General features: G+C 42.5%; 1 protein-coding gene across 2 annotated transcripts in view; it reads right to left on the reverse strand.

Moving 5' to 3' along the window:
* The window catches only part of igsf9bb (immunoglobulin superfamily, member 9Bb), a 711,231-nt gene that overhangs the window by 273,327 nt on the left and 423,945 nt on the right, over positions 1-13,959 (reverse strand). For both annotated transcript variants that reach the window (XM_073029796.1, XM_073029795.1), the window contains exon 4: positions 8,951-9,102. In XM_073029796.1, coding sequence (XP_072885897.1) covers positions 8,951-9,102 — 152 coding nt within the window. The remainder of the gene's footprint in view (positions 1-8,950; positions 9,103-13,959) is intronic.

A 13,959-nucleotide genomic window follows, 5' to 3' on the forward strand; every position in this document is an offset into this window, starting at 1 on the left:
GCTAGCCTCCTTCCCTTCCCCCACCTTTTTATTCTCGCATCTTTCCCCTTCCTTCTCAGTCACGAAGAAGGGTCTCGGCTCAAAACATCGATTGTTATTTATTTCCATGGATGCTGTCTGACCTGCTGAGTTCCTCCAGCATTTTGTGTGTTATTTTCTTCAGGGTCATGTATATCTATAACTGCTGGTGGTCAACAGAAAGTGAAGGAGTCCAAAATAAACATAGTAAAATGTAGGGTTAGCAATCAGGATCGATGACAGTATTCGGACAGTACTGTCCTTTGAGAAACAAAGCCCGATGTGTACTCAAGGCATGCTTTGTTTGGTGCTCACTGTGCGAAGTTGATAGATGCAGAAGCAATCTATGAGTTTAAAATTGTGAATTCTTGAAACACTTGCCCCTCGCAAAGGCGGGTTTATCAGTCAATTAAATCATACCACACGGTACCTATAGACAGCTTAAAATGCTTGAGATCAGACACCAACCTGTCTCTGGAACTAAATCCTTGTACTGAAGAACAGTACCTCTACCATAGTTACTTTGGTACAGTTACAGCAAGGTGCCACAGCAAAAATATAAACACAAGAGATTCTGCTGATGCTGGAAATCCAGAGCACCTTCTCCTCCGCTGCCACCTTATTCTGGTTTCTGTTCCCTTCCTTTCCAGTCCTGATGAAGGGTCTTGGCCTGAAATGTTGATAATTTACTCCCGTCCATAGATGCTGCCTGACCTGGAGAGTTCCTCCAGCATTTTGTGTGCTGCCACAGAAAAATTTATATGATTGGCTATTAGGGGGTGGGGGGGGGGATATCTGAGTGGACTCACACTTGGGAAGAAGTTATTGGTCATTTGGCCTAGCCTCAGAGTGTAGTTACATCAATCGTCAGTTGCTTCATCAATGGCTTTTCCTTCATTGGGGGGGGGGGGGGGGGAGATGATTGTACAATGCTCAGCTGCTGGGAAGATTTTTCACAATCTTTATAGTCCTGCATAACCAACTTCACTTTGTCACTGATCCCTGATATGGCAGCTGAAGAAAATTGCATGCGTGAACTCACCTTGTCAAGCCATGTAAGAATTCCATATGTTTTTGTGAAGTTATCTTATTCTTTTAACCTTCAGAGAGTAAAGGCCCAGTCTGCTTAATCTCTCCTCAAAAGACAATTTCCTTTCCTCCCAGCTCAGGAATCAATCAGGTGAATCCATGTCACGCTCCTCTATTACAGTATATACTTCCTCAGCAGGGAGACTAGATCTGTACACCATATCAGAATCTGAATCAGGTTTAATATCACCGGCATATGTCTTGAAATTTGTTGTTATGCGACAGCAGTACATTGTAATACATATAAATAAAACCTGTAAATTACAGTAAGTATATATATATATATATATATATACTTAAATTAAATAAGTAATGCCATAAAAGAAGTGAGGTAATGTTCATGGGTTCAATGTCCATTCAGAATTCAGATGGCAGAGGGGAAGAAGCTGTCCCTGGATCATTGAGTGCATCTCTTCAGGCTTCTGTACCTCCGCCCTGATGGTAGCAATGAGAAGAGGGCATGTCCTGGGTGATGAGGGTCCTTAATGATGACGCAGCCTTTTTGAGGCATCGCTCCTTGAAGATGTCCTGGATACTATGGGGGCTTGTGCCCATGATGGAGCTGACTGAGTTCACAATCTTCTGCAGCTTCTTTTGGTCCTGTGCAGTAGCCCTCAACCCCCATACCAGATGGTGATGCAGCCAGTTAGAATGCTCTCCACTGTACAAATTTGTGAGTGCTTTTGGTGACATACCAAATCTCCTCAAACTCCTAATGAAATATAGCCGCCATCGTGCCTTCTTTGTAACTGCATTGATACGTTGAGCCCAGGTTAGGTTCTCAGAGATACTGACACCCAGGAACTTGAAATTGCTCACTCTCTCCACTTCTGATCCATCTTTAAGGACTGGTGTGTCTTCCCTCATCTTATCCTTTCTGAAGTCCACAATCCAGTTGAATTCTGAAGACCTTGTCATATATTTTCTCTCTCGTACTACATTCACTTCAATTAATACCAACAAACACTTTGGCATTTTAATTGCTTGCTAACATGCACAATAACTTTTGGTGATTTGTGTACAAGTCACCCAGGTCCCCCTGAACACTAAATTATTACCATTTGAGAAAATACTCTTTTAGTTTACTTTACCTACCAAAATGGTGATTCCATTTTTCTATTCTAATCTGTTATTTCTTTATTATTCTATCCAATATACTGCAAAAGAAACTGATCTCAACAGCCGCACTCAGTCTGTTATTGATACTGATGAACAAAGCCGTATAATACCCTTCCAACAAATATTAAAGCGGAGATTAATGAGACTTATAAATGAAAACTGGATGACTATTTGAGGTAATGACCGAGTCAAGGAAATAGCAACATTGGAGGTCAACTGGGTCACATTGCTGATAAGTCAGCACAAATAATGGACTGTCATCTCCACTTGTTTGTTCAAAATTTATCTGGTCTTTGATAAATGACTAAGGCTTGTGAGATTACTTCAGTGCATATTTTTCTTTGCCAGTCATTTGGGAGAAAGGGTGACTTCCATTTTGGTTATGTGGGTTGTGGAGTGGCTATTGAGGCCAATGTGGAAACTGTAGTTTCCTCCACAGATGGTAGCTGACGGACAGGGCAACTGTGTTGTCTGTGAGGTGAGCCACTCCCACAGTCACTGAAACAGGGCTTCCATATGCTCCCAGTGCATGACACTGAGGATCAAAATACCATCCTTAATTCCCCTTCTCCACTTTAATTGCTCTTGCATAAGAGATTCCCAGGAATCAAAAAGAATGTTGCATTTCTTCAAGAGGACTTTGAGTACATAGAACACAGAACAGTACAGCACAGGAACAGGCCCTTCAGCCCACAATGTTGTGCCAAACCAGATAAATTAGTAATCAAATGGCCAACTAAACTAATCCCTTCTGCCTACACAATGTCCGTATCCTTCCATTTCCTCTCACCATGTGCCCATCTAAACATCTCTTAAAAGTCCCTAATGTATCTGTGTCTACCACCGCCCCTGGCAGGACATTCCAGGCACCTACCACTCTCAGCGTAAAAAGCTTACTCCTCACATCTCCTGTAAAATTACCCCTCTCACCTTAAATGAATGCCCTCTGGTATTATATATTTCAACTCTGGGAAAAAGATGCTGTGTCTACTTTATCTATGTCCTCGTAATCTTATAAACCTCTATCAGATCTCCCCCTCGGCCTCTGTTACTCCAGAGAAAAGAGCCCAAGTTTGTCCAAACTCGCGTTATAGCACATGCCCTCTAAACCAGGCAGCATCCTGGTAAACCTCTTCTGCACCCTCTCCAATGCCTCGACATCCCTCCTCTAATGGGATGGCCAGAACTATATGCAATACCCCAGATGCAACTTAGCTAGAGTTTTATAAATCTGCAGCATAACTCCCTGACTTTGGAATTCAATGCCTTCTTAACCACCCTCTCAATCTGTGTAGCCACAGTTTCATACCCTGAAACTTTTTCTCTGTCAGTTTCTGTGATAGAGTGTCTGTTTCAGGAGGCTGATGCTGGGCATCTATATGGTATGGTCTGTCAACTGTCACTAACTGAGTGAAACTAGACCATCAATACTGAGAAGCTCACTGATGTTGGTTTGCTTATCATTCAGTGGATTTGCAGGGGAAGGTTCTGGAAGCATAAAGTAACAAACACCATGACCCTCATAACAGTTCTAGCGTAGTGATATCAGGTCTGACATTAGAACTAGCTGAACATTCTTTCCAAACCCACCAAATGTCACCAAAGACTCTAGCAAATTTCTATAGATGTAGCTTGAAGAGCATATTCTGACTGCTTGCGTCATCATCTGACGCGGAGGAGCCAATACACAGGATTGGGAAAAGTTGCAGAGGGTTGTAAACTCAGCCAATTCCATCATGGGTGCTAGCATCCCTAGCATCGAGGACATCTTCAAAGGCGATGCCTCAAGAAGTCATCCATCATTAATACCCCCATCACCCAGGACATGCCCTCTTCTCATTGCTACCATCATGGTGGAGGTACAAGAGCTTGATGGCACACATTCAAAGTTTCAGAAATGAGTTTTTTTTTTAAATTTAGAGATACAGCGTAGAACAGGCCCTTCCGGTCCAACAGTGTGGTCCAGCAACTCACTTATTTAACCCCAGCCTAATCACAGGACAATTACAATGACTAATTAAGCTACTAACTGGTATGTCCTTGGATTGTGGGAGTAAGCCGGAGCACTCAAAGGAAACCCACACGGTCACGGGGAGAACGCAAGAACTCCTTAGAGACAGGGCTGAAATTGAACTTTAAACTCTATTGCCCCACACTGAGATAGCATCGCACTAACTGCCACGGAACTGTTGCACTGATACCTTGTTCCCCTCCACTATTAGATTTCTAATTGATCCATAAACCCACGAACACGACCACTTGCTACGAGATGCACCCAACCGCGCCAGTTTCTGGGGTTTAGACACTCTAATTCTTTGGAGTACGGATAGCTGGCACGCCTCCTTTAAAGATTCAGGACCACCCTGCTAATTGTCGATCGTGTTTTGGGTGGCATGAATTGAGTATTTAAAGAGCACCTGAACGGAGACCCAGAGCTCAATCGTAAGCCTTACCAGTGATATCGTCCAGCGTTTGTTCTGCGCTCAGTTCTCGATCCAGTTTGACACCGTGTCTCGATCCTTACTTCGGATACACCAGCATTTGGGTCCAAACCATCCTGGTCAAGGACTCTTATCACACTATTTGGCTCTCTTGTTTTGCACTTTTTTATATTTCTTATTGTAACTTATAGTTATTTTTAATGTAGTGCCCTGTACTGCTGTTGCAAAACAACAAACATCACAACACATGTCAATATTTCTGATTCTGATGCTGACACAAAATCTGCCGTCCCAGCACTTCATCCTGTCTCTGTGTTGCTTGGCGTTCTGCAAACAGTAACTAGCTGCTTCAATGGCAATGAACCATACTTCACAGCCTGTAAAATCTCACCATGAGAGCTTTTCATGGATTTGGAGGAAAATCCCGTCCTGCTGACCATGAGACCGGGGTGAAGCAGAGAGCTTTTCATGGACACTGAGGAAAATCATCTGAACTGATCAAGCCAAAGGAAAACCATGGAAACAAAATCTCTCCTGCTGTTTATGAACTTAGGAGGGCTAATGGCGCCTAACAGCAACTCCTTTGCTTGCATCTTTGAAAACAGCTCTTATTTCCTTCTTTAATATCTCTATTTTTCCCTTTCAGGGTTCTTTTGAAGACCCTGACCTGGAGTTACACACTGACTATGGTTCTTTGCGGGAATGGGATCCGCTCTCTGGGTTCCAAAACTGGTTGTTGTTCTGCACGCCAAATGTTCGGCCTAAGAATCTGGCTCAGATTCGGAAGCCTAGGATCTCGGGGCTCTGCAGACGGGTGGATTGAGGGTCGGTGTCACGATAGGAGACCCGTGCGTCATTGGGGGAGTCGATATATCTACAGCTATGTGGCTGGAAACCCGGGACCTTTGCGATCTTCAGGCACAGAGCTTGAAAAAAGCGACGTAATGGACTTTTAACATCGTAAATCAGCGAGTTGTTTGTTCCGTCTCCCCTCCCGCTGTGAAACAAAGACATCCCTTTCTCCCTTATTAGGGAGAGAGAGAGAGAGCCTGTGGTATGTCAAATACCGGGTGAAACGCGAAGCCTTTGGGGTAACTGCAAGTCTGTGTCTTTGCTATTGCTTTGCTCGCGCTTGAATGCTCGGTGGCAGTGCCAATGCTTTTTCTTGTTGGTTGGGGAGGGGGGAGTCGTTGCTCATTGCCAGTTACGCGCAGGAGGGGGGAGCTGGGGGGGCACTTTGGGGTTCTAACATTTAAATGTCGTTCATTCTTTGGGGCACTCCTTGGTTTTCGTGGATGTTTGTAAAGAAAAAGCATTTCAGGATGTATATTGTGTACATTTCTCTGACATTAAATTCGACCTTTGAACCTTTGTTCTAGCAGAGCAACTTACAGCGACAGGAATACATGTACCCATGAACATTACCACAATTCGGCTCTCTTTTTGCACTACTCATTTATAAGTGTGTGTGTGTGTATGTATATATATATATATATATATATATATATACACACACACTCACACACACATACACACATTTCTTAATGTAATTCATAGTATATTTTATGCATTGCACTGTACTGCTGCCACAAAATAAATTCACAAAATACAATATCTCAGTGATAATAAACCTGATTCTGATTCTACCCAAAATACAAAACTCTTGCCTGCAAGGGAAAATCTGTATATTTTGAAAGATAAAGTAAGCTTTTGACATGTGACCTTGCGAAAATCTGTTTTATTGTCATTTTACCTTTTCAATTCAATTGATAAAATAATTAAAATGACATATTCAGTTAGTCTTAAGGAGATTCAAAAAGCTGTACAATTTATGATAGCAATATATGTCGGAGAATAAATGGTTTGCTTTTACAAGCCTTTCAATTTCTTCTTCCCATTCATCTGAACAGCTTGGAGTTTTCAGTGTTTGACGTGTCATGTTGCAGTTAATGGAAAGAGTGCTATCCTCTCAGAACATCAGTGCATGCATTATCATATGACACTGTCAGCTCCTGCACAATGAGAAATCTGTTTCTTTTCCACAGCGTAGGCTGTCTATTCCCTGTTGGAGGTGACTTCAAGCTTTCAGGTCTCCACTGTATCAATAAGCTGCTTTACAAGGTCACCGGAGTAAACCAAACTCTTTTGCCTTTCCCCTTGCCCTAGTTTAGTGCTTGTGAATAAGTGATCCCAGAATGACTACACATTCCAGAGGCAATCTTAGGTGCAAATCAACTGTTTAATGTTAATTTAATAGCCAGAGACCTGAGAGTGACCATAGACTTTTCCCAGGGCAAAAATTGCTAATACTGGGAGGATAATTTTAAGGTGATTGGAGGAAAGTATAGGGAAGATGTCAGAAGTAAGTTTTTTTTTTTACACAGAGAGTAGTGGATGAGTGGAACAATAACTAGAAAAAATGGTTGCCTATACCGATATTTATGGCGTTGGATAGCCATGCTGGGAATGCACAGTTAGTGATATGTTCTGGGAACCAGCTGAAAGATTGTACAGCAAAATTCCAATCGCATTTGGTTTGAAAATCCTCATTATTCTAGAGCAATGGTTCCCAACATTATTTATGCCATGGACCCCTACCATTAACCGAGGGGCCTGTGGACCCCTGGTTGGGAACCCCCGTTCTAGAGGAAAACTGGATCAGAACGTAAACAGCTAGATGAGCAGCATTTATGGGGGCAAAGGAATGGTCAACATTTCAGGTCAAGCCCCTTTGTCAGAGTGTGTTCACCTTGGTTCCACAGCAGAAAGCGGGTACTGGAGAGTTTGTATATTTTTTATGATATACCTCATTATAAGTACAGAACACATATTTGATTGACTGGAGAGTAATCAAAAATTGTGAATTTGTATTAGTAAAATTAAAATGACAACTGAGAGAGGAAAGTGAAGCAGTGTTCGTTCAGGCCAACAGAGGAGGAAAAGCACAAAAGTAAGAGACAATGTTGCCATTCTTAAAAGTAAGTCTTTGCAGTCAGGATGAGTGAAGTTAATCAATAGCAGGTAGATCCCGAGACAGAGGGCTGCAGTCAGGAAGAGGGTGGATAGGTCATTCACAGCAGGTGGTTTCTCACAGGACCATTGATGAAATGACTACCAGAATAGTTGTGCGTAAATCTCGGGGTTTAGCTCACAGCAAGAGATAGATGCGCAAGAAGGGTATCCTCGTCTTGGCTGTACATTACAATTCTCCACCTTGAATAGAGACAGCATATGGAATGCTGGCTTGTTGCCAGTTAGAAATAAAATGCCTAGTCAGGACTTCTGCACAACCATCAGCAATCATATTACCAGTCCTGATGAAGGGTCTCGGCCCGAAGCATTGACTGTTTGTTCATTTCTGTGGATGCTGCCTGACCTGCTGAGTTCCTCCAGCAATTTGTGTGTGTTACCAGTGTACTGTAAATGTAAAGGACATTTCTACAGAAACAAGAAATGCTGAGAATATCAACAGCTTGCACAACATCTGTGCACAGATGACAAGATGACCATTTTAGTTCAACGACCTTTCAGCAGGTTCCTGGATACTGAGGGAATCCATGTGTTGTAATCTCTGTTTATAGGGGGGATTGGGCTGAGATCCAGTTTCAGCTACACCTATAATTCACCAAGGGCTTTTTTTGTTGCTCAGTCTTTGAAGTCAAGTCCGACTCTTTGTGACCTCATGGACCATGGGGTCCATAGGGTTTTCATGGCAAGATATGGAAGAAGATTGCCAGGCCTTTCTTCTGCCCAGGTTGGGTCCCGGTTGGGTTTGAACTCAGGACCATCTGCCTTGAAGTGCAGTATTGATGCCACCACACCACCAACCAGCCAAGGATTAAGAAAAGAAACTTGTGAAGGCAAGGAATTGCTTGTGGTTGTTCTCTATAAGACAGCAGAAGGAGATTCTATTTGGGAGTGGATCCAATGAATTGTCATAGAAGTGGCAGCAGGAAAGAGTTGAGAAATGTGAAAAGTGTTGGGGGGTGAGGCAAGTATTATTTGACACCAACTATATCAGCCTGAACACACTGCATCACACTGCCTTACCAAATGAGAGGTCCCAGCCAATTCCTGAGGGACTGCCCTTGAAGAAACAGAAGCTCGAATAAGTTACTGCAAACCTCAGGTACGGGATAGTGGAACCCACAATACCAATACAATGAGGAGAGGTAAGTAGAGGCCAGGAAGGCATTACATTTCCAAATGGTGCTTATTTATGGAGCCATTTTGATTAGGACAAAAAAAAGTGGCCATTAGCCTCATTGCTTTTGAAGCCTTACCGTGTACTTCCGGTTGTTCTCAAGCAGTACATTGTCTCGCAGCCAGCTTACGACAGGCTTGGGGTTCCCAAACGCTGAGCACGTGAGGGTGATGCTGCTTCCTTCCTTGGCTTTCACATAGATGGGAGGCGTTTCCGTGAATGTAGGGGGAGCTGAGGAGACAAGCAATGCCATCACATTAATTACTTCCAAATACCAGCTTGCAATTTCTTCATTGATAACATATGCTTGTGTGTTTACAGTGCGTAAGAAAAGGATAGCTCTTCTGTTTTTATTTAGCACCGCAGCATGATAATGAGAGCCACGAGTTCAGGCCAGAGGTTTCCCTAAGACAAAATCAAACATAGTTTAGACAGAGGAAGGAAATGAACATACCATGATTGAGCATTATGAGAATAGTAAAGAAAGACTGCATAGAAAAGGGAATAGAAATGGGAGGGGCAGTAAAACTAGTGGTTAATCCTAATTTACTTCGTCAAAAATTCTTACAATATTTCTAGTTTCAGGGCTCAGTGGAGCCAATCATTTCATCTACATAAGAGTGCAGCAGGCGCAGAGTGATGCTCGTCTACTTAGAAAGCCCAAGAGAATTTTTACTTGTGAATGTGTCCATGTAATTTGTATAACCTCATTAAATACAAAATTGTACTGTCACTCATCTCTCAGGATATGTATTGTACAAAATAAGATGGCAAATATCCTCAGGGTTCAGAATTCTCTCAATCCCTCCTTGATTATTGAACATGAAAAGAAAATGTTGGGTTTAAATGTTCTGATAAGACCCCAGCCCCAAAATAATAAATATTTCTCTTTTCATGGATGTTGTCTGACCTCGTGAGATTTTTCAGTATTTTTTGCTTTTATTTCAGATTTCCAGCATCTGCAGATTTTTTTTTGATTTTCATTTAGGTTTAACTTAATTTACTACATTGAAGACTTTTCAATTGCAATTTACGCTTTTTTAAAAGAAATGCCCCATCCCACAAACTGTGCAAGGAATATTGAATGGGAAATTCCTGAATGTTATCCATCATTAAGGACCCCCGTCACCCAGGACATGTCCTCTTCTCATTGCTACTATCAGGAAGGAGGCACACATTCAGGAACAGCTTCTTCTGCTCTACCATCCAATTCTTAAATGGATATTGAACCCATGAACACTACCTCATGACTTTTTTAAATTTCTATTTTCTCTTTGCACTACTTCCTTAATTTACCATAGATTCCGGATTTTAAGCCGCTACTTTTTTCCCACATTTTGAACAGCTTTGAACTTTGCGGCCTTTAATCCGAAGCGGCTAATACATGATTTTTTTCATGCCGCCTCGTAAACATTTTGCCTCATAACAGTAGACCAATAAAATTGATGAGTAGTTCACAGAGGTCCAATGAAATTGTACGATAAATCAAGCGCACTTTCGCAATTAAATTATTGTAAATCAGTCATTTGTACTCACCCTCATCAACATGGAAAACACTCGAAGCATTGTGCTGCCTTATGGCAGTTACTTAGTTTACAATATTTTCGCTTAGTAATTCATTTTCTAGTTAAAGTTAGAAGAGTTTTAACTATATTTGTTTTCTGTACTACATCGCGGGATGCTATGACGTCACACCCGTTTTCGCGGTGTCTTGTGGGAAAATGCCGGTTTGCGATGAAACGGGACGGAGGGAGGGAGCGCATTACGCGAGCGGCTTTGGATCTGAGCGAACGCTGCTTTTAAGTTAAAGGCGATCAATAACTTTTCCTGGTAGGCTGCAGTATATATATTTTTTACCAGTCGTTAGGAGATATTGGAATGTTGTTCAGTAAAGAAGTATACGCAACGTATATTTAAAAGTAGCCGCGTTACGGGCACGGTTCGAAAAAAAGCATTTGCAATATGTATTTGTTTTTGTTACCATATGGATTTAATTAAAAGTTAAAAAATCCTCACGTGTAATATCTTTCTGTGTAAATATCTCATATTACAACGTGGGACACCTGCGGCCGAAAATCCGGTGCGGCCTAAAATCCGGTGCGGCCTTTACAATTAAAAAATTGATTTTATTTCTAAAATTAAAGCCAGCGGCTTTTAATCAGGTGCGCTCTGTAGTCCGGAATCTACGGTAACTATTTAATATATATATTCATACTGTAGTTCATAACTTTTTCCTCTATTATTATGTACTGCATTTTACTGCTGCCACAAAGTGAACACATTTCAGGACATATGCCGGTGATAGTAAACCTGATTCAGATTCACTAATCTGACATTGTGAATCTTCCCCATTTTTCTTAATAGCTAGTCACAGGTAAACTGGTTTGAGCTTTAACCTTCATGACGAGGGTTTACTGTATCTTAATTATTTCACCTTGGGATTGGCTCACGTACTCTTGATCAAATGACATCGATTGTTTTCCAAGCATATCAATTGACATCAGGGTCATGGTGTACTGAATGAAATGCAACTTCAACCTTCCCAAAGGATTACAGACTACGGTGGACAGAGATGTATTACTGACACTACTTCATTATCTGGATTTGCAAGGATACGGTCAATGCCATGAGAGGTTAAGTGAAGTTAAGTTGATTACAGTAAAGGTAGGTTTATTCTTAATAGAACTTGACAGGGCATAATTCATCATAAGTGCAACAATAACTCAGTTGCAGCTTCTTAACATAATAGTGCAGCTGGGTTCTTCAACAGTGCTATTAATAAGTGTTACATTTAGTGTCTAAGATTTCAGTTCCTGTGAATTTGAGCTCAAAATTTTGATTCAATGCTTCACTGAGGTTGTACCAAGTGGAAAATAATGTATTGGTCAGCTGTGGGGTTGGTAATGCTGTACTCTATGCAGAAGAGAGAATATATTAGGCCTAGTTTATATCAATGTTCGTAGACCCTACAAGGCTATACCCCACCCTCACCTCGGATACTCAGACCGTTTTACTGATCCCTGCTTACTGACCACTGGTTAAGCGAGTCAAACCAGTTCTCAGGAGATCAGGACCTGGCCTAAAGGTGCCACCTCAGCACTGCAGGACTGCTTCGAAAGCGCGAACTGGAGCATAGTCAGGGAGTTGGCCACCTACGATCATCACATCAACATTGATAAGTTTGCGGGATCGGTGACCGGCTACATAGGAAAGTGCATTGAGGATGTTACTGTGATTACATACTACACCCAGAGCAAACCTGAAACCATGGCTGACTGCAGAGGTTCGTGTGCTGCATAGGGACTGGGGCACTGTCTTAAGAGGCACTGTCTTAAGATCAGACGACATGACATCTCTAAGGTCAGCAAGAGCTCTCCCGTCCCATCAGGAAGGCAAAGTGTGAGTACTCACCGAAAGTACACAGACACCTTTGTGACACCAGGGGCACGCAATGCATGTTGCAAGGTACACAAACCATAACCAATTCCAAGTCCACCCTACGCGTCAATTGCAGCGACGTCTCCCTTCCTGACAGGCTGAGTGCTTTCTATGCATCATTTGACCAATTTGATCACATGACATTGAGAAAAGCCCCCTCTCTTCCTGAGGGACAGACATCCTGTGTGGCATCAACCGAGGTGAGGAAGACCCTAGCCAGGATAAATCCCCCAAAGCTGCAGAGCTGAATAACGTACCTGGTCCGATGCTGAGGGACTGTATGACCCAATGAACAGAGGTCTTAATGGATACTTTTAATGAAACAATCCACTGAGCCTGCAGGCTTCAAGGCAGCCACTATCATTCCAGTGCGCAAGAAAGCAAAGGCAACTGGCCTAAATTATCACTGTCCAGTGGCACTGACTTCAATAATCATGAAGTTTTTTGAGTAGCTGATAATGGATCTTATAAAATACCACCATCCAGCTACATTGGACCCTTTCCTGTTCACCTACCACTCAAACCGGTCCACTAATGGTGCCATTGCCTCGGCCCTCTACTCTGTCCTGTCCCACCTGGGAAACAATGCTTCATACACCAGTCTGCTGTTCACTGACTTCAACTCGGTGTTTAACACAATCATCCCCCGGAGGCTGGTGGGTAAACCGGCCTTGTTGGGATTCAACACCCCTCCCTGTAACTCAATCTTGGACTTCTTGACGAAAAGACCCCAATCAGACCGAGTTGACAGCAATATCTCAAGCTCCATTATACTGAGCACTGGTGGCCTCCAGGGCTGTGTGCTCAGCCTGCTGACGACTCGGGACTGCACAGTCAGGCTCCGTTCAAACGGCGTCGTTGAGTTCGCGGATGATACTACAGTGGGTTGGCCTCATCAGCAACAACGAGTGGGCATACAGAGAAGGGGGGCTGCGGCATTGTGTGGTACGGAAGCTGCCGGGCATCGGGCCGAAACACCTAGCAGAGAACAGTAAAAACTGCTGAGAGGATCACCGGGGTCTCTCTCCCCATTTTTTGTGGCCCAAAACATTGTTGAGGATCCCTACAACCCATCCTACAATCTCTTTGACCCACTACCATCAGGAAGGAGGTACAGAACATCAGGATTAGGATTATCAGACTGGATAACAGCTTCTTCCCTCGGTCTGTGAGACTAATGAATACTCTGCCACCACAGAGATCTTGTTACTAGGACAGCAAGCTGCTTACTATACTGTTTAATATTTACCTGTGCTGCATTTTACTACATGCATTTGAATTATATTTTATTAATATATTTACAGTATAATATTTTGGTTTATGTGCTGTGTGTGATATATGTTATGTGGGTGCACCTTGGTCTGGAGAAACGTTGTTTCATTTGGTTACATATATGTAGAGTCAGATGACAATAATCTTGAGCTTGAACTTGAATTTGAGATGTACAGGGGTGACCTCTAAAACATGTATGCAGTGATTTGTCAGCATCCTCTTCTTTAGCTGCCTTCTTTATTCTAACTTTAGCTGACATGGCATGCGCTCTACGTTTTCACTTTGACTGATAGAAAAACCCTTCATGGTGTTTAAAGAGTTCTGCCCTTAGTGCTCCACATTCGTAAACATGCTCCAGAGTCTCTTCAGGGAGCTATT

Source organism: Hemitrygon akajei, chromosome 26, assembly GCF_048418815.1.
Source record: "Hemitrygon akajei chromosome 26, sHemAka1.3, whole genome shotgun sequence".
NCBI lineage: Eukaryota > Metazoa > Chordata > Chondrichthyes > Myliobatiformes > Dasyatidae > Hemitrygon > Hemitrygon akajei.